At 37.3% G+C, this 20,988-nt stretch overlaps 1 protein-coding gene across 10 annotated transcripts in view; it reads left to right on the top strand.

Moving 5' to 3' along the window:
• The window catches only part of HLTF (helicase like transcription factor), a 66,935-nt gene that overhangs the window by 33,192 nt on the left and 12,755 nt on the right, over positions 1 to 20,988 (top strand). For all 10 annotated transcript variants that reach the window (XM_008072967.1, XM_008072968.1, XM_021706418.1 and 7 more), the window contains 6 exons: positions 7,358 to 7,455; positions 11,741 to 11,884; positions 12,891 to 13,029; positions 14,351 to 14,486; positions 16,835 to 17,014; positions 20,718 to 20,842. In XM_008072967.1, the coding sequence (XP_008071158.1) occupies positions 7,358 to 7,455; positions 11,741 to 11,884; positions 12,891 to 13,029; positions 14,351 to 14,486; positions 16,835 to 17,014; positions 20,718 to 20,842 (822 nt within the window). The remainder of the gene's footprint in view (positions 1 to 7,357; positions 7,456 to 11,740; positions 11,885 to 12,890; positions 13,030 to 14,350; positions 14,487 to 16,834; positions 17,015 to 20,717; positions 20,843 to 20,988) is intronic.

The raw sequence follows: 20,988 nt of genomic DNA on the forward strand, positions 1-20,988 counted from the left end.
GCCTTCCAAGTAGTTGGAACCACGGGCATGCGCTACCGTGCTTGGCTAATTTTTTTGATTTATTGTAGATATGAGGTCTCACCATGTTGCCCAGGCTAATCTTGAACCTGCGGGTTCAGGCAGTCCTCTCGCCTCGGCCTCCCAAAGTGCTGGAATTACAGGTCTGAAACACCGCACTCGACTGGATAATTTAAAGAGTGTCTTGAAGGGTCCTATTTAAGGTGATATTTGAACTAACATAGAATCTTGAGAAAGCCAACTTTTGGTCTAAGCATCAGATAATTAGTAATAGAAAATATAGTCATTTAAGATGAATTACTTTTTACCGTAATTTTGGAAATTTAAAGAAATGCAATGGCTGGGCATGATGGCTCATGCCTGTTGTTTCAGTACTTTGGGATGCCAAGGCTGGAGGATTGCTTGAGGCCAGGAGTTTGAGAGCAGCTTGGGCAACATAGCAAGATACTGTTTCCATAGAAAAAAGTAACTTAGCGGGGTTAGGTGACATGCACTGTAGTCTCAGCTACTTGGGAGGCTGAGGTTAGAGGACTGCTTGAGCTAGGAGTTCAAGGCTGCAGTGAGCTATCGTTGTGCCATTGCACTTAAGCCTTGGCAACAGAGCAAGACTGTCTCCCACTACAACAAAGAGAATAAAATAATTGTAATGAAATGTGAAACTTTTCATTGAGATACCTAAATTACACTAGAGGCCCCTTCTATTGCAGATGTATAGCAGTGATAAAAGAGAAAATTAAACAGTGGTAGCTATGTATTATTTTGGTTTAATTTTTTTTTTTTTTTGAGTTGGAGTCTCACTTTGTCGCCCAGACCGGAGTGCAGTGGCACACTCCCGGCCACCGCAACCTCGCCCTGCTGGGCTCTGGCAATCCTTCCTCCTCAGCCTTGCAAGTAACTGGAACTACAGGCACGCACTACTATGCCCGGCTAATTTTTTGACTTATTGTAGAGATGAGGTCTCACCAAGTTGTCCAGGCAGGTCTCGAACCTACGGGCTCAGACAATCCACTCACCTCAGCCTCCCAAAGCACAGAATTACAGGCTGAGCCACCAAGCCCAGCTTATTTTGGTTGTAACCAAACTTAACATATCTCTGAAAGAGAGATGGCATGGAAACAAAAATCTGTGAGTCAAGACAGAAGCCATAATTCTGCTTGGCCTTGTAGTAGGCAGTGATCTTTTTAGTAAGACACAAAAAGTCATAAGGAAAAGATTGATTAAATTCTACTAAATGAGACTGTGTGCGGTTATCTTAAATCTGTAATCCTTGCACTTTGGGAAACCAAGGTGAGAGAGGACTGCCTGAGCCCAGGAGTTCAAGACCAGCCTGGGTAACAAAGTGAGACCTCATCTCTACAAAAAAAAAAAAAAAAAATTAGCCGGGTATGGTAGTGAATGTCTGTAGTCCTGGCTATTCAGGAGGCTGAGGCAGAAAGGTTGCCTGAGCCCGGAAGGTCGAGGCTGTGGTAAGTGGTGACCATGCCACTGCTCTCTGGCCTTGGCGACAGATTGAGACCTTGGTTAAAAAAAAATTTGAGTTTTTACATTTCTGTGCATCTAAATGTAACATAAACAACATAAAAAATGGTAAGGCTGAAGAAGATATATGTGATAAATATAACTGAGAGGGGATTGGAATCTAGACTAGGTAAGAACTTACAAATCAATTAGAAAAAGACTGCCCAATAAGAGAATAATCAAAGGACATAAATATGCAGTCCATAGAAAGAAAATCCAGACAAGCAGTAAACATAGGAAAAGATATGCAGGCTCATTAATTATTAAGGAAATGCACATTAAAGGAATAGTGAGATACCATCTAACCTATCATATTTTCAAATACTTAAGAATCTTACAATGCCAAGTATAGGCGTGGTTGTGTAGCAACAGGAACTCCCATATACTGTGGCTGGGGGTGTCAGTTACCAAAGAGAACAATTAGACAAAAATATAACTAAGCTGAAGATAAACTACCTAGAACCCTATAGATATATATAAGGAGACATGAAAAAATGGTTTTCATTGTAGCATTATTTTAATGAAATACTGTATATAATATGAATACTGTTTAACAATGGAATGGAAAATAAATTGTAGTCTACTTATGCAGTTTAATGCCATCCATTGATTAAAGTAAATACACTAGAACTACAAATATTAATAAAGATCAAGTTTATCTGTTGTTTCACTTTCTGTGGTTTCAGTCTAAAATAATATATACAATAAAATATTTTGAGAGGGATGCAGATGACTTTTACATAACATTACACACAGTCACATAACTTTTTATTAGAGTACAGTCATTCCTTGGTATATATGGGAGATTGGTGCCAGGACCCACTGCGTATACCAAAACCTATGCATGCTCAAGTCCCACAGTTGGCCCTGTGGAATAGGGCCTTTTTTATATGTAGGTTTTACATCCCATGAATACTGTATTTTTAATCTATGTTCAGATGACAAAAATTCACATAAAAGTGAATCACGCAGTTCAAACTCCTGTTATTTAAGGGTCAACTGTATATTATACACTATTATAATTGTTCTGTTTTATTATTAATTATTGTTGCTAATCTGTTTGCCTAATTTATAAATTAAGGTATGAATAGAAAGAACATATATAGGGTTCAGTACTCTTCATGATTTCAGGCATTCCCTGGGGATCTTGGAACATATCTCTAGTGGATAAGGGGGAACTACTGTATATAGCACTGAGGAAAAAAAGCAAGTTGTAGAATGATACATACAGTCAGTATGATGTTTTATTATGTAGAGTTTAAAGTCACTTAAAAGTATATGTTGTGTGTGGGCACAGTAGACAGTAAATTTATAAAAACATGCGGAGTAAGGATACACAGCTTCAGTTTGCCAAAATGTTCTCTTTCATAAAGAAAATAAATCTGAAGCAAACATAAGAAAACATTTATATGGGTGACTAGTACATGAATGTTCATTGTAAGTATTCTCCAGTTTTTTTGTTTGTTTGACATATTAATAAGTTAAGTTTGTGTGATACTATAAATAATAGATGTGTTTCCAAAAAAGTTGTGGTCCACTGTTCTTTTGATTTTTCCTTATAATTTTAGTAACACTTTCCTTTTTATCACTTCTGCTTTGGACTGCTGAGGAAAGTAGCATTAGCTATTACCATTTCAGGCTATAGAGAAAAAAAGATCAGATATTATGAGTGAGTAAACATGACTTCAAGTTACATTTACTCTCTGTTGAACTCCCGGAAAGAGAGAAATGTTTGTATTTTACAGAATTTCTTGTGCAACTCAAATAAAAAAGAGCTCTGAATTTAAAAGATTAGCCAGTTAAGCTATAGTCACTGCTCAGGAAGAGAAGCCTCCTCAATTTATAGACCTTGAAGGGTCTTAAACTGTGCTGGAATTTTTGACTATTCCCAGTTAGTGTGGTGTGCTGTATTGAAGGAAATTAGCTGTCTGCTGAATGAATAAACTATCAGATTGAGAGAAAAATAGCATAAGCATAATGTCGCAGTTCATGTTGATGACATTATATGTCTCCATTGCTAAAATTAACCTTTATGTTAAGCAACAATTTAACTTTCTTTTTTTCTGAGTTGGAGTTTCACTCTGTTGCCCAGGCTGGAATGCAGTGGCATGTTCATGGCCACTGTAGCCTTGACCTGCTGGGCTTAGGTGATTCTTCTGTTTCAGCCTTCCAAGTAGCTGGAACTACAGGCATGTGCCACCATGCATGGCTTATTTTTTTATTTATTGTAGGTACAAAGTCTTGCCAAGTTGCCCAGGCTGGTCTTGAACCCTTGAATTTAGGCAATCCTCTTGTCTCGACCTCCCCAAAGTGCTGGGATTACGTGCTTGAGCTACTGCGCCCAGCACAATTTAACATTTTGTTAGAAATTTGTTGCCATTCTGGTTTAACAAACTGAAAGATAGTACAGGATGAGGATATTTATAATTAAGCTTATTTTTTTTGAGTAGGAGTCTCTGTCACCAAGGCTGGAATGCAGTGGCATGCTCACAGCCACCACTACCTCGACCTCCTGGGCTCAGGTGATCCTTTTGCTTCAGCCTCCCACATAGCTGGAATCACAGGCACACACTACCACCCCCAGCTAACTTTTTGATTTATTGTAGAGATGAAGTCTTGCCAAGTTGCCCAGGCTGGTCTTGAACCCCTGAGCTCAGGCAATCCTCTCGCCTCTGCTTCCCAAAGTGCTGAGATTACAGGTGTGAGACACCACACCCGGCCTAGAATGAAACTATTATGTTTATATGATGAAGACAATTAAAAATAGAATTTCCAAGCTTTTAGCAACTGTTTGTTGAAGAACTGCTGTTTCCAGGCCACTTATTCTGAATATATGCTTTCCTTGCTCCTTCACTTTATTTAGATTTCTGATCAATTGTCACCTTAGGGAGCAACACTCTCCTTACCCCTTCCTTTCTTATCTATTCCCCTACCTTTCAATTTCTATACCCATATCACAGAATTATTTTTTCTTAGTACTTACCACTATACCTGCCATTACTATCTATGTAGATATGTATGGCCTGCCTTCCTCATTAGAGTGTAAACTACATAAATATAGGCATTTTTGTTTTATTCACTGCTGTATCCCAGCCCCCACAATAGTATTTAGTATATAATAAGAGCTCAATAAATTGTTGAATACATAGGCATGTACCATATCTTTAGGATTTTCTAAAAATCACAATGAGAGCTCTCTGTCAGGTAATCACAAACCAAGAATGTAAATATACTATATTTTCCTTTTCATTAGTCTTGGAGAGACTTGAGTAGAACGTGGTATTAGTAATATTTAGTGCAGTATTTGCATTCTTGTTAAAATATGGGAAACATGCATCTCTGCTGTAGCCTTTATTTATAGTTGGTTTGAGATTTCAGCACACCAACCAGCTATTCTAATAGAATTTTTGTGTGTGTGTGTGTGTGTGTATTTTGAGACCATGGCTCACTGCAGCCTCAACCTTCTGGGCTCAGATGATCCTTCTGCCTCAGCCTTCCGAGGAGCTGGGACTGCATATGCGCGCCACCATGCCCTGCTTAAAAATTTTTTTTTGTAGAGATGAGGTCTTGCTATGTCATCCAGACTGGTCTCGAACTCCTGGGCTCAAGCAGCCCTCTCACTTTGGCTTCCCAACATGTTGAGATTACAGATGAAACATCTGTTTTAAAGGAAGGAGTTTATTCTGAGACTTTTGGGGTCACCTCTGTCAGAAATGTTGGAAAGTAGTAATATCTGTTCATAATTTTTATCATTTCATTGGGAACAGCTTCAGTGGATATGGGTCTCCATATAATTTAATAGCAATATTAGATAACTGATTTCTTGGCACAGATTTGTCAACAATTTTGCAAGTGTTATGTATTCTGATTTGTGCAGTGATTCTCTTTTTGGTAAAGATTGGCATGGAATTTGTAACTTGCTTAATGAACATAGTTTATTAATTTCATATTTTTTCAAGAAAACCAAATATCTATTCTTGTTAAGACGAAGGTGTCTTATGAAGCCTTTTGTATCACCCCAAACATAGTGGCATTTTGACCTGAATTTATTTTCTTCTTTTTTTTTTTTGAGTTGGAGTCTCCGTCTGTCGCCCAGGCTGGAGTGCAGTGGCATGCTCATGGCCACCTCAGCCTTAGACCTGCTGGGTTCAGGTGATTCTTTTGCCTCAGCCTTCCACATAGCTATAACCACAGGCACATGCCACCATGCCTGGCTAATATTTTGATTTATTGTAGAGACAAGGTCTCACCAAGTTGCCCAGACTGGTCTCGAATCCCTGGGCTCAGATAATCCTTTCGCCTCAGCCTCCCAGAGTGCTGGGATTACAGGTGTGAGCCACTGTGCCTGGCTTATTTTCTTCTTATATCAACTAAAATAGTTACGAAACCTTCCATTCAATTTTATTTATAAGTAAAGACCAATTTTACCTTTGGTCACCTTGAGTTTTAATTTTGAAATTAGTATGAAGGCCAGGTTTGGTGGCTCTGCCTGTAATCCCAGCACTCTGGGAGGCCAAGGCAAGTAGATTGTCTGAGCCCATGGTTTGAGACCAGCCTGGGCAGCTTGGCGAGACCTTGTCTTTACAATAAATCAAAAATTAGCTGGGTGTGGTAGCGTGCCTATAGTCTGGCTACTTGGAAGGCTGAGGTGGAAGGATCGCTGGAGCCTAGCAGGTTGATGCTGGGTTGGCTGTGAGTGTGCTACAGCACTCCAGCCTGGGTGACAGAGTGAGACTCCAACTCAAAAAGAGAAAGAAAGAAATTAATTTGAAAACAGGATTTTTTTAAAACCCAGGAATTTGCACTTTAACTTTTAAATTTACTGGGGAAGATAATCCATTGGCAAGGAATATTAGTGCTAGATTTTATTTCCAGAATTAAGAAAATTTTATTATTTTAAAACATGTTCCTCATGGAAATATCAAACATTTTTGTTGTAAATATATTAGTTATCTATTACATTACTGTGTAACAAATTATTCTGAAACTTAGCCATTTAAAATTATTCATTCATTATCTCACCCATTCTGTCAAGGTTAAGAAGCTGAGAGTGGCTTGGATGGTTATGGCTAGTGGTCTCTGATGAGACTGCAGTCAAACTGTGCTGAGCTATAGTCATTTGAACCTTCGACTTAGGAACCATTTCCAAGCCCACTCACATACCTGTCAACAGATCCCATTCCTTGCTCGCTGTTAAGTGTAGTCCTCAGGTCTTTACCATGTGTATCCATCCATAGCGGTCTGAGAATACTCAGAACATGGCAGCTGGCTCTTCCCAGAGCCACGTGATCAGAGAGGAGGTGGGCATGCACACACCCAATATGGAAACTTCTTTTGTAACCTAATCTCAGAAGTGATATACCATTTTTTCTGCCACAGACCAATCCTGGTGGAGTGTGGGAAGGTATTACACAAGGTTGTGAATATCAGGAAGTGGAGAGCATTGGGTTCATCTTGGAATGGCTACCACATGAATTCTAATACAAATTCAGAAAACTGCATAAAATAGATGTTCATCTTAATGAATGATGTGAATATTAGAAGCTGTTTACAGGCTTTTTTCTTGTGCCCCCTCCTTGTCACCATCCTCTGTCTTTTCCCACAAATGATCACTATCTGGGTTTTTAGTTTTTTTAGCACAAGGTAAGATCCAATTCCTGTTGCTTTATCATAATTGGAATAAGAAATCCATCTCCTTCACTTTAAATTTTCTTAATTTCTGTTTTCATGGACATATTATTGTCATTTCCTTATTGACGTGTGTATTTCAGGCAAAAACAGCTAAAGGCTGTGTCAATGATGTGGGTTTTTTTTTTTTTAGGAGCATCTGCGGTAGAGGGTTCAAAGAAAACTGATGTTGAGGAGAGACCAAGAACAACACTCATCATCTGTCCACTTTCTGTACTGAGCAACTGGATTGTAAGTTTTTAAAGCCATTTAAAATGTAATATAATTTATATTTGCCCTACAAAAATGAACAAGTATTCTGTTAAAGAATCATTCTTTTAAATCAATCATTTAAAAGTATTCTGTTAAATAAGTATGTTAAAGAAATATGCTTGGTCATCATTTTGTATCTAGGTTCAAGATAATTGTTAGGTGAATTGGGATTGTATTTGCTGAATTGAAGTAATTTTTTTTTTTTTTTTTTGAGTTGGAGTCTCACTCTGTTGAGCCCAGGCTGGAATGCAGTGGCATACTCACGGCTACTACAGCCTCGACCTGCAGGGCTCAGGTGATCCTTCTGCCTCAGCCTTCCAAGTAGCTGGAATAATAGGCATATGCCAACACACCCAGCTAATTTTTTGATTTATTGTAAAGATGAGGTCTTGCCAAGTTGCCCAAACCTGTGGGCTCAGGCAGTCCTCTCATCTCAGCCTCCCAAAGTGCTGGGATTATAAGTGTGAGCCACTGCACCTGGCCTGAAATAATATTTTTTGAAGATTTATAGTAAAGAAGTAAAGAAACACCATCAATTGCTAATGTAAGATTTAATTTATATTTCTGTCTCTGCCGCTTTTGCCCCCCAAATGGGAAAGGCATATACTGGTTAAGCCTACATATTTACTGACTGAACTCCCTTTTCTTTTTTTTTTTTTTTTTTGAGTTGGAGTCTCATTCCATCGCCCAGACTGGAGTGCTGTGGCATGCTCACGGCCACACCAGTGTCGACCTGGGTTCCAGTGATCTTTCCGCCTCAGCCTTCCAAGTAGCCAGAACTACAGGCGTGCGCTACCATACCCAACTAATTTATTTTATTTTATTTTATTGTAAGGACAAGGTCTTGCTAAGTTGCCAGGGCTGGTCTCGAACCCGCAGGCTCAGGCAGTCCATTCGCCTGGGTCTCCCAAAGTGCTGGGATTACAGGCTGAGCCATTCCCTTTTCTAAGAAATTCACTAGCAATAACTTACTTTTATTACAATGATAACACATAGTGAATTTCTTTGTACTTGTCTTTAATCTCTTTTTAAAAAGACTTTCCTCACAACTATTACTCTCATTTTCCAGGTGACCAAATTGATACTTAAGGTCATCTAGCTAATAAATGATGGATCTAGGATACAGTTTCTACATTTTGACTTTAGAGCTTATGGTTTTAAAAAGACTACACACCAGAAGATTTTGGTTTTTTTTCCCCCCAGATTGCTTTTTTGTTCTATAACATTAACATTGGAATGGAACCTCTTTATGTGTTATATAAAGAGCAGCCTAGTTCTGGTTGGTTTTTTTTTTTCTAGTTTAAGCTTCAAGCTTCTCATTACAATGAAATAGTGACTCTCTTGGAAGCACTGTGAACATAAGGGCCGCTGGATTTGAACTTCCATTTTTGCCATTGCTGAGGTTATCTGTATCTCTCCTGCCCATTCTTCTTATCTCAGTGGAGGAAGAGGTCCTATTCTTTAAGACCAATATCTTAGTCTGTACGTTGGATTCCATTTTTTCCCACTTTTGCTTTATCTGTTCTTTTTTCCTTATTTGGTCATTCAGTGTCTTCCTTCTAGCTCTGTCATGAGGTCATGCATAAACTGATTTTAAAAGGAGGGATGGTTTGGCATATTGGGGTTCATGGTCAAGAATTAGAATTCTATAATCTCTCAACAAGCTATTTTCTTTCTAGCCTCTAAGTAAATGGCCCAGTAGTCTAAAGAGCAGACTGGAACTAACTCCTCTTTTTTGTCTTTGAATAAGGAAAGGAATTCAGTTAAAGGAGTGAGGCCTGCGTACCAATCACATTTCACCACATACTTGTTTTGGATATTTAGACAAGTCATTTAACCTCTCATGAAATAGCACCTATTCCATTTTCTGTTGTCAGGAGATATATGTATACACACACTCATACACACACATACACATTATGGCCTAACACATTGTGTGGAAATGCAGTAACTATAGTTCTCTTTCTCCAGAAAAGTTTATTTTCTTGTATTCTAAGTTTAATCCTTTCATGGACATGCTCTGTTCCATTTCAGGGCCAACTGTTGATTCAGTTTTCTCATGTTGGATGCTTTCTCATGCTGGATTCTAATCTTTTCTGCCAAATTTCTTGAAAAAATTATTTGCGTTTTTACCTTTGCTATTTTAAATGTAATCCTCTCTTCTCTACATTTTTGCTTTTACTATTTCATGTTTAATTTTCTCTTCAGTCCAAAATAGTCTGGGTTTTGCTCCTATTCACTATGGAAACTCCTTTTGCAAAGCCCTTCAGACTTTATTGTTTCATGTCCAGTGAGCTCCCCTTTTCTTTTCCTCTGCCCTGAGTGTGTAATGAATTTATTGCTCTTTTCCATTTATTCATCAAGATTCAAGAATTGCTAGAAGTGTGCCACATGCCCTTTTTTTTTTGCTGGAATATTTTTAATTATATCCCAGACATCATGGTGTTTCTCCAAATAAAAGCATAAGCCTTCTCTTTGGATATTGATACTCTGTAGGCTCTGTCCCTGGCCTTTCCTCATTGTGTTTGTTCTCCTTAGGAAATCTTGTTTATTCCTATGGCTTTACGTACTGTCTGCTGTTAGCATTAAAATTTATATCTGCACCTCATTTGCATGGATAGGTAATTGTCTACATTTTCCTAGTATACGTCTTCAGTCAGGTGTTCTGTAGTGACCAAAAATGTCTAAAATACTCATTTTCTCTTTCTCACCTTTATGCCTGCTTTCCGCTTTTTAAAAACTTCCATGTACCTTTGTTGCATAATTCTAGGCAGTCATTTGAAGTATCAGGGCATCTTTGTCTTTTCCCTTTTCCTTACAGCCCTTATTTTTAATTAGTCCCCAGGTCCTATTAGTCCTCCTCCTTAATATCTGTCTTTCACACCTGATCCTTCCATTCTGTTTTTACTTCTGCCATTCTGGTCTAAGGCTTCATCATATCTCTTCTAATAGCTGCCCAGCTGTGTCTCCCTGGTGTTTTGTCTCCATTCTAACCATGGTATTTTCTCTGCTCAAAATCTCCCAGGTCTATTGTTTTCATGATTTAAAAAAAAATAAATTTTAAAAATATGTCCTCAGGAAGGTCAGGGATGATTTTTTGTTTTTCCCTTTTAGCTGCACCACTCTCGTGATTGATACCTGGCAAATAGCAGGGCAGTAATAAATTAATGAAAATGGGTGCAATGCTTGAATCTCACCTACATCCTTGAAAAAGTTGATTGCTGTTATTTTACTACTCAATCCTGGTATTATTAAGTTCTTTTAACTTCTTGGGAGCATTATAGAGCCTTTTGATTAAAAATATTACATTTTTATAAAATTAATTACTGTTTTAAAGAAGTTAGGTGGTTTGTTTTCTCCTAAATATGAATGACTATTCATGGATAGGGCCAAGCAAAAATTTTATAATATATTATTATTGCTGGGTATGTGTCATCTTTCCTGACAATATAATAAGTAGTGTTTTTATCATTATTATTATTGTTATTTTAATTTAGATGGCAGGAAACTTTGATTTCATGAAAGTTTGGTAGTTTAACCCCTAACCCATCTGAGGGGAGGACATCATAAATCTAGCAAACCATTCCTCTTAAGGGACATAAAGAGATGGCTGGTGATTATACAGGACAAACTTACACAGGACAAACATTCCAAAAATGTATGTTTCCTTAAAGTTTTCCATTTAAATTGAACGAAAAAGCAAATAAAGAGATGAAATATATTCTGAGATACACATTTAAAAAAAAGTTGGTGTTAATGTAGAAAGAGAATGTGAAATGCTTTCACAGTGGTACACAGATTTAGCAATAAATTACATATTACTGATGTGGGAGGAAGAAAACAGGACTGCATTGTCTGCTCAGATAGAAAAACACCAGGTAGAAGACATCAAACAAATTGCTATCGCACATGTATCAATGAACCTTCAATGCATGTCAACAACTGTTTCACACATTAGAAAAATATAAGATATAAAATTTTTATTTTTTTCATAAGTTCCTCAATGTTCAAAATTCCATTATAAACCAAATATCATTATAGTAAAATTGTTGGTTCCAAGACTATACTATTTAATATGAAGTGATTTGTTTTTACTATTTTGTAAAACAGTGTGGTCAAGTTGCTGGTAGGTGATCCACAAGATGTTTCCAGGTGCAAAGCGTTAATTTGTCACATTACTGCCAGGACAGTTACTTTTTATATACATATTAAGCCTGACACTAATGTGCTTATTTTTAAAAATATTTCTAATTTTTTTTTTTAGGACCAGTTTGGACAACATATAAAATCAGAAGTACACTTGAATTTTTATGTTTATTATGGTCCTGATCGTATTAGAGACCCAGCCTTGCTTTCAAAACAGGATATTGTTTTGACAACGTACAATATTTTAACTCACGACTATGGAGTAAGTATGCTGATGCTTAAGAGGTTTTTTAAGGCTGAATTAAGAAATATTCTCCAGGTTTCTGGGGGGCATATAACATCACTAAGGATACCTGATCCTAAACTAGGCAAAGGGAGGGTTAGCGGGAGGACTGAACTTCACCTGTACGGAGACTACTTATGTACCTACTCCTGACTTATACCCCACATCTTTAAAATACAATAAAAGGTGTGTGTGTGGGGTGAATATTCTCTAGGTTTCTAAAGTCTTCTAACTTCAGACTTTATACTCTTCCTTTTTTCTTTTTAAATATTTAATAATGTATAGAAAATAAATAGGAATTTTTTTAACACTGCATAAAAAGGTTGCACCTTCTTTAGATACTAGTTTAGGAATGTTTTTAAATTTGGATTATAACTAGATAAAGAAATTTGTAAATGAATTTTTTTAATATGGAAAATTATTTTCTGTCACAGTGATGTGATTATCTCAGTTTGAAAATAAACTTTTTAGGTAGCTATAATTCATGAGTTTCTCAGTTTGTTTAGGAGTCTAATTATTGTCTACCTGTATAATTCCAGTTGTTCAGTTAAAACTTTTTGAAAAATATCAAAATTTCAACCTTCTGATAAGAATGTTACCTTTTATTTAAAAGAAAGTAGTGCTGTTATATCCAAGCAGTTCTTTCAACTGACAATTTTTATGCCATCATTATGTTTTAATCTGAGGCAGAATAGTTCAATGTATTAAACAGTGACTGAGCAGAGAGCTAGACTGCTTGGGTTTGAGTGCTACCTCTGCCACTTCCTGGCTGTGGTACTTTGGCCAACATGCTTAGCACCCTGTGCTTCAATTTTCTTTATAAACTTTGGAGTATTCAATAATTTAATGTATATAGCACTTAAAGCAGGGCCTAGCATATAGTAAGTGTTGATATTAAAAAACAATGTCAGCCATTATTATTCAGCAAATTAAGTAGTATTTTACTTTCTTGTGTTTTTAAATTCATATGTAATGATTATTTCAGACAAAAGGTGATAGCCCATTACACAGCATAAGGTGGCTAAGAGTGATCCTGGATGAAGGACATGCCATACGAAATCCAAATGCTCAGCAGACAAAAGCCGTACTTGATTTAGAAGCAGAAAGAAGATGGGTTTTGACAGGTAATCATAGCATTAAAGTTTTTAAAAAATTCTCCAAAATGTGTCATTAAATAAGTTAGGTAACTTTGTAAACTTTGAATGGATATTGAAAATCTGTGGAACTAGGCATGGAGGCTCACGCCTGTAATTCCAGTACTGTGGGAGGTGGAGGCAAGAGGATTGTCTGAGCCCAGGGGTTTGAGACCAGCCTGGGCAACTTGGCGAGACCTCGTCTCTACAATAAATCAAAAAAATTAGCTGGGCATGATGGTGTGTGCCTGTGGTTCCAGCGACTTGGAAGGCTGAGGTGGAAGGATCACCTGAGTTCAGCAGGTCAAGGCTGTGGTGGCTGTGAGTGTGCCACTACACTCCAGCCTGGGCAAGAGAGTGAGACTCCTACTCAAAAAAAAAGAAAGAAAGAAAAAGAAAATCTGTCCTAAAATCATATAACTCATTTAATAAAATGTTTTGACTTGTTTTTCATAATTGCCCATGACATAACAACATTTGAATTTTAAGTTATAGAACAGTCACTAGACTTCTTGAACCATGGAGATTGAGGAGGCCTTCTAATCCTTCTGTCAGAATCTTGATTTTTTCTGTTGCCCATTTTTGAGCCTGTTTGCTACCTTTACTGGAAGGTGGGGAAGAAAAGATAAACTTAAATTAGTTGCTTTTTCCTTCTTGCTAGTGCTGCTGCTTTAAAAACCAAATGATCACAACCATAAAGAAGGACAAAATTATGGATTTCACAGTAACTTGGATGGATTTAGAGTCTATAATACTCAGTGATCTATCACAGAAACAAAGAACTGAATACCACATGGTCTCACTCATAAGCGGCCACTGAACATTTATCATAATACTGAAAGAAAGGGATTGGCAGTAGGGGAACCCTGCTGGGGCGGGGCAGGGGACATATAAAATCAGTAAGGGTACTTGATCTCAAACTAGGCAAAGTGGGGACCAAAGGGAGACCCAGACTTTACCTGTGTGATGATCACTTACCTACCTAATCCTGAATTGTACCCCACATCTTTAAAATAAAAAATAAAACAAAATAATAATAATACTTTTAAAATGATCAAATGAACTCAACAAGGAGAAAGTTGAACTTAATACAGCCTTTCTCTTTTTAGTATGGCATGTAAGAGCTAAAAATTAGAGCAGAATTGTATTCTGAGATGTATATATGTTTAACAAAAAATTATGGGCACAGCTTGATAGTGGTATGCCTTTACAGAGTGCCCATTTTCAACTGTTGGTTGAAATTCTGCTTGGCCAGATATTCTTAATGGGTACTCTTGTTAAAGAGTTAAAACAGTTTCCTATTATTTTTTAGGTACTCCAATCCAGAATTCTTTGAAGGACTTGTGGTCTCTTCTTTCCTTTTTAAAACTTAAACCGTTTATTGATAGAGAATGGTGGCACAGAACAATACAGCGTCCTGTCACAATGGGAGATGAAGGAGGACTTAGGTAAGTAATTTCAGACAGCTGATTAATATTAGCTACAGATACTTGTTAGCAGCTTGAACCAGTTGTCACTTTCATTACTCTTTTAACTTGACTATTTTATTTTTTAAGACATGATTTCACTCTGTTGCCCAGGCTGCATGTTGTAGTGCAGTGGAATGATCATGGCTCACTGCAGCCTTTAATTCCTGGGATCAAGTGATCCTCTTGCCTCAGTCTCCCTAGTAACTGGGACTATAGGTATGTGCTACCACGCCTGGCTAATTTTTCTGTTTTTTTAGTGGAGACAGGACCTTGCTTTGTTGCCCAGGCTGGTCTTGATCTCCTTGGCCTCAGGCGATCCTCCTGCCTCTGCCTCCCAAAGGGCTGGGATTACATGCAGGAGCCACCGCCCTTGGCTTAACTTGACTCTTGCTTTTCCTCTCCAGAAAGTGTTTACAGCTCAATGCCTTTGTCTTTCAACCTAGTCATTCTTGTTTGGAAAGACAAATATTTCTAATTATCAGTAACTAATTCTTTCCCTGATTTTAGCCACGCTGAAAGGAAAGGCAGAGCCTTATATTCTTTTTTTTTTTTTTTTTTTTTTTTTTTGAGTCGGAGTCTCACTCTGTTGCCCAGACTGGAGTGCAGTGGCCGCTCCCGGCCACCACAGCCTCGACCCGCTGGGCTCCGGCGATCCTTCCGCCTCAGCCTTCCGAGTAGCCGGAATTACAGGCACGTGCTACCACGCCCGGCTGATTTTTTTATTTATTGGAAAGATGAGGTCTCGCTGCCCAGGCGGGTCTCGAACCCGCAGGCTCAGGCATTCCACTCACCTCAGCCTCCCAAAGGTGCGGGATTACAGGCTGAGCCACCGAGCCCGGCTGCCTTATATTCTTTGTATGCTGCTATTACCCCCAAAGCCACCATTAACAGATAACAGCAGTACTAAGAAAAACTTTATATCCTTTGGTGATTCAATATGCATTAAATCTTCATAACTTACCTTATGTAGCTTTATATAGTGGTGATTGAATGACATGATGTACAGTGGCCTCAACAAAAGTTTTATATGGCTGTTTCTGGTAGAGATAGATAAAAGTTGAGAAAATAAACTCAACTCAACTTGGTGATAGCCGTTTTTCAAGGTGCTAAGCTGATGTGGTTCGAGTTTTTTGTCAGTGGTTTTTATATTGAGGATTTGGGATTCATTAGCAGGTTGTGAAATCAGTATAAAGGTGATAGTCAGCATTAAAAAAGAAAATTTGAAATAGAGAGAGATAAATATCAGAGTGCACCATGCCTTGTGTGTATTGTTTTTGAAATATCTGTATCTCTTATTTGTATTTGTTTGCTGGATAGAATAAAATGTATTTTTTACTATGGGTTATAGTGAAAAAGGTTCAAAAACTGCTAACCTAATTGGTAGTACTGTCCACTTGATTCCTCAGAACCAACTACTTAAATGCCAAGTTAAGAAATTGTATTTATAGCTGGGCTCAGTGTCTCACACCTGTAATCCCAGCATTTTGGGAGATCAAGGCGAGAGGATTGTTTGAGGCAAGGACTTCGAGACCAGCCTGGGCAATATAAAAATGAAAAAAACTAGCTAGGCATGATGGAGTACCTATAGTCTCAGCTACCGAGGAGGATGAGGTGGGAGGATCACCTGAGCCCAGGACGTTGAGGGTGCAGTGAGCCTCGATCATGCCACTGCATGGCAGCCTGAGTGACAGAGTAAGACCCAGACTCAAAAAAATTGTATTTATACTTCAGTGTTAGGAAAAACCTTTTTTTAAAGAATTTATATGCCTCTTTTTTTCTGATACTGAGAAGGAAATGTAAAGATTATAGAACCTAGAAGGCATTTCTCCCTCTTCTGTTTTTATTTTGGGAGCACTTACTACCACAAATCACTTATTTATGTACTTTTTACTTTCATATTACAGAAGATAGGATCTTATTCATATTTGTATTCTTAAAACTTTTAATATATTACCTTGCATTTAATAGGTGCTTAGTAAGAATTTGTGTGTTGACTATTGGGTGATGTAGTTGACAGGACAACTGAGAAGTAAAAGGGTTATTGATTAGGATAAAAATGAGAAGACTAAGAAAGTAAGGACAGAATATACGATTAAATTGTGATAAGTATTGAGTTGAGTAGAAATTTCACTGCCTTTGTTGTAATAATTTTCTATTTGTAGAATATGGCTGTGATTATCAGATTGGACAAAACCCCAAATGGGATTATTTTAAAACTCTTGACAAAGGCTAAAATAATAACAAATTAAAATATTATTTTTTGTTCATGTTGGATCAATTTATATAGAACTAAAAGGTTTTATAAATACTTGTTTTATTCTGGCCAGGCGTTTACAGTCCCTAATTAAAAATATTACACTTAGAAGAACAAAGACAAGCAAAATTAAAGGAAAACCTGTTTTGGAGTTACCTGAACGCAAAGTATTTATTCAGCACATTACACTTTCAGATGAAGAGAGAAAGATTTATCAGTCTGTGAAAAATGAAGGCAGAGCTACTATTGGAAGGTATGGAGAAGGAAAGCCTTGTCAGAATATAATTTCTGTTTTCTTTCTTTGCTTCCCATTAACACTTTTTGAATGAAAGGGTGAATAATACTCTTTGACATGTTAGCAATAAAGTCTGAAGTATATTGAAAGATAATTTGCTTCTGTGATTTACAGTATTTTTTATGAGCTAATAGTTGAAATAAATGAAATGATAACATAATTCACCAGGTAAGTAATTCCTTAAATTAGGAAAATTAAGTCTACATAAATTGGCAAGTTTTCAGTTACTAGTCAGAAGACCTTGCTTATGTTTCCAACATCATGTGGAAATTTGGGATTAGGAATTTATGATGTAGATTTTAAAAGATTAGAATTGGTAGAAGGTGACAAATTCTAATCCAAGGTAGAGCATGTTTGGTGTGAATGCCCAAAGGGACCAGAATGACTAGGAGACAAGTGAAAGCAGATCAGGTCTGTGAAAATAAAGGCATCATCAAAACATACAATTTCAGTGAGGTGGGCACGAAGCGAGTTTGGTAGAAATGAAAAGAGATTGGGAAAGATTGTTTTAAGCAGATTTCTGCATTCGGAATCTTAGTTTCTCATATTTATTCTTTCAGCCAAAATGTATTAAGTGCTCACTGTGTGCCAGGCACTTACTTATACCTAATGGGATATACCAGAATAAAACAGACAAAAATTTCTGCTCTCAAGGAGTGTACATTTTAATGGGAAGAAACAAGACAACTTCAAAACAATTAAGTTTTATGAAAACAAAAAACAAAGGAGAGGAGTGCTGCAGATGTTTTTAATAGGGTATTCAGGGATGACCTCACTGAGAAGATGATATGTGACAGAGATCTAAAGGAAATTGGGACTGAGGTGTGTTTCAGGCAGAGGGAATGGCAAATATAAAAGCCCCAGTTGGGAGCATGCCTGGTGAGTTCCAAGAACAAAGAGGTAGGTGCGGCTGGATAATACGAATAAAAAGGAAAATAGTCAAGATATTGGAGCGAGGGTGAATGTTGAGTGTGTAAGGCATTATGGCATATTTTAAGAACTTTGGCTTTTGCTTTTTATGAGATAAGAAACCCTATAGGGTTTTGAGCCAGGAGAATGACATCTGATTTACATTTGAAAAGGATCACTCTGGCTGCTGTGTTCAGATTTTGATTGTTGGAATAAGGTCATCAGTAGGGAAACCAGTGCAAAGTAAGAGATGATGGTGGTTTTTACCATAGTAATAGTGATGGAACTGGCTGGATTCTGTTATAATTTTGAAGGTTGAACCAGCAGAACCTGCTGGTTGATACCTATGTGGTGTGAGAGAGAGAAGAGTGAATCAAAGATAATGCCTGGGTTTTTCACCTGGAAGGATGGAATTGCCATTTACAGAGCTAAGTCTGTGAGAGGAGCAGTTTTTTTCTGGTAAGATCAGAAGCTCAGTTTTGAACACATCGATCATGAGACACCTATGTAATGTCCAAGTGGAGATGTCAAATAGTCAGTTGGATAGGAGAGTAGAGTTCATAGTAGTGTTCTTGGTTTGATATATAAGTTTGAAATACACAAATATGTAGATGATAATTGAAACCATGACTCTGAATTAGATCACTAAGGGAGTGAATAAAGTAAAAGAAGAAAGGACAGGAAGCGCTGGTGAAATAGGAGGAAGCCTCTACAATAATATTTGGCACATGGTAGACACTCAAAAGACATCTCCGAAACTGAAATGCTAAGCATCAGTAAACTGTGACCTTGCCAGGGATTAGAGTGTTAGTAAAGGTTATTCTCTTTGAAGAAGTTGAAAAAATAACTTTATTGAAACTGTGTTCTCAGAAAAGAAATACATTATTTTAAAAGTATTCTTTTTAATAGGATACATTTACTAATATTTATTAGGTACTTACTAGGTGTTATGCATTGATCTAAGTGTTTAAATGTCTTAGTTCACAGTAATCCTAATAAGTCAGTATAATGATTTATCCACATCTTATAAATGAGGAAGTTGGGGCAGAGAGCTGTTAGGTAATTTATGCTGTTTCACGCAGTTAGTGAATGACAGAGCTGGTATTTAAACTCTGGCAGATTGGTTCTAGAGCTTTCTTAAGTTTAACCTTTGCTATTTCTTGCATTCTTGAATATTCAGAAGTGTTTGTGCTGTAATACTACTATTACTGATACTAGCAGGAGATTCATATGTAGCACTTAACCATGGTCAAGGCACTATTTTATTTATTTATTTATTTATTTATTATTTTTTGGAGTTGGAGTCTCACTTCATCGCCCAGACTGGAATCGACCTGCTGGGCTCAGGCGATCCTTCCGCCTCAGCCTTCCAAGTAACCGGAACCACAGGCACACACTACCATGCCCAGCTAATTTTTTATTTATTGTAGAGATGAGGTCTCGCCAAGTTGCCTGGGCTGGTCTCAAACCCACAGGCTCAGGCAATCCACACTCCTCGGCCTCCGAAAGTGCTGGGATTACAGGCTGAGCCACTGAACCCGGCCTTCAGGCACTGTTTTAAATGCTTGTGTTAACTTTTTAACTATAACAGTGCTATGAGGTAGGTACTTTTTCTGTGCCACTGTTACAACTAAGAAAGCTCAAGACACTAGTTAAGCATCCTGTCCAAGATTACGTAGCTACATTGGAAGTAGAGCCAGGTTTTGAATTCATGGTCATCTCTCTCTAAAAATCTTGCATATTAGGCTATATTTCATCTGCCACCTTAAAATACTTAAATATCTGACTGCCTGTTTAAATAATTTTTGGATCACCCATTCTTTTCCTTCAGAATCTATATTTTCATTTTACCACAGTATTTTGTATTGCATGTTTCTGTGGAGAAGCCTGAATTTTATTATTATTTTTTTAAATCTCTCTAATATCTAGAACTTTGACCAGAACCTTTGTTGACTTTTCTGGGAAATGGGTACTGTTTAAATCTTGGGATTTCAGGTCTTTTTTCCCCTTCTTTCCTGGAAAGCTTTCTTTAAATATTCTTTTCTGTTCCATTATCTTATTTCTCTGTGTACGTTAGATATTTTTTGTCTGTTTTCCATAGGTGTCATTTTATTTCTACTCCTCTACATTTTTCTGTTTAATTTTGATTTTCTCAATCCTATTTCCTACATCCTTTCTTAGTGGGTTTTTTTTTTTTTAAATCAGTGGCTAGTCTTTTTTATGTTGGGTTTAGAGTGGCTTTCATTTATTAGTGCACGTGAAACACAGATCAGAAGTTTTAGGGATACTTCTAGTATAGAATGCTGTGCCCATAATCTTTGAAAATAGTGCATCTGTATTTTTCCTTACTCAGTTTACCTTCCCTCCTATTTGGTGTAACATTGTCCAGGGATGCCCAAGTCACCAGGCATGCACCCTATTTCTGTTCTTGCACGTGAGAGATGTTGATTTTTCCATCAGTACATACCGTCATTTTGAAAAACTGTGCTCTGGCAGGTCTGTTTGAGAGCTGCGGTCCTATCTCTCAACATCTTCCCACCTGATTTTTACTGTACTTGACAGCCTTTTCTTGTATATTGTACTTTATTGTTACAAATCTCACTTAGTTTCATTAAAGACAGTGTTTACTTTTCTGGTTTTCATTCTTGTTTTGGAGTGATTTCCAGAGAAGAAAACAATGCCATTTTACTATGCTTAGAATAGGAAATTATTGTTTAGAGGACTTAATAATTTTTGACGATCTTGTCTCTAGGTATTTTAATGAAGGGACTGTCCTTGCCCACTATGCAGATGTCCTGGGTCTTTTGCTTAGGTTGCGGCAGATCTGTTGTCATACCCATCTTCTTACAAATGCAGTGTCTTCCAGTGGTCCCTCAGGTAAGTACATGTCATTGGTTCATACCATTAAATTTGTTAGAGATATTTAAGTCAGAATGAAAGATTTTGTATGTGTCCTAAATTTAGTTTGCTATTTTATTCTGTCAAATGGATATTGTTTTTAGTGTAGAGCACAACTGGGAATA

Source organism: Carlito syrichta, unplaced genomic scaffold (assembly GCF_000164805.1).
Source record: "Carlito syrichta isolate Samal-C Ts95f unplaced genomic scaffold, Tarsius_syrichta-2.0.1 Scaffold315561, whole genome shotgun sequence".
Taxonomy (NCBI): Eukaryota; Metazoa; Chordata; class Mammalia; order Primates; family Tarsiidae; genus Carlito; species Carlito syrichta.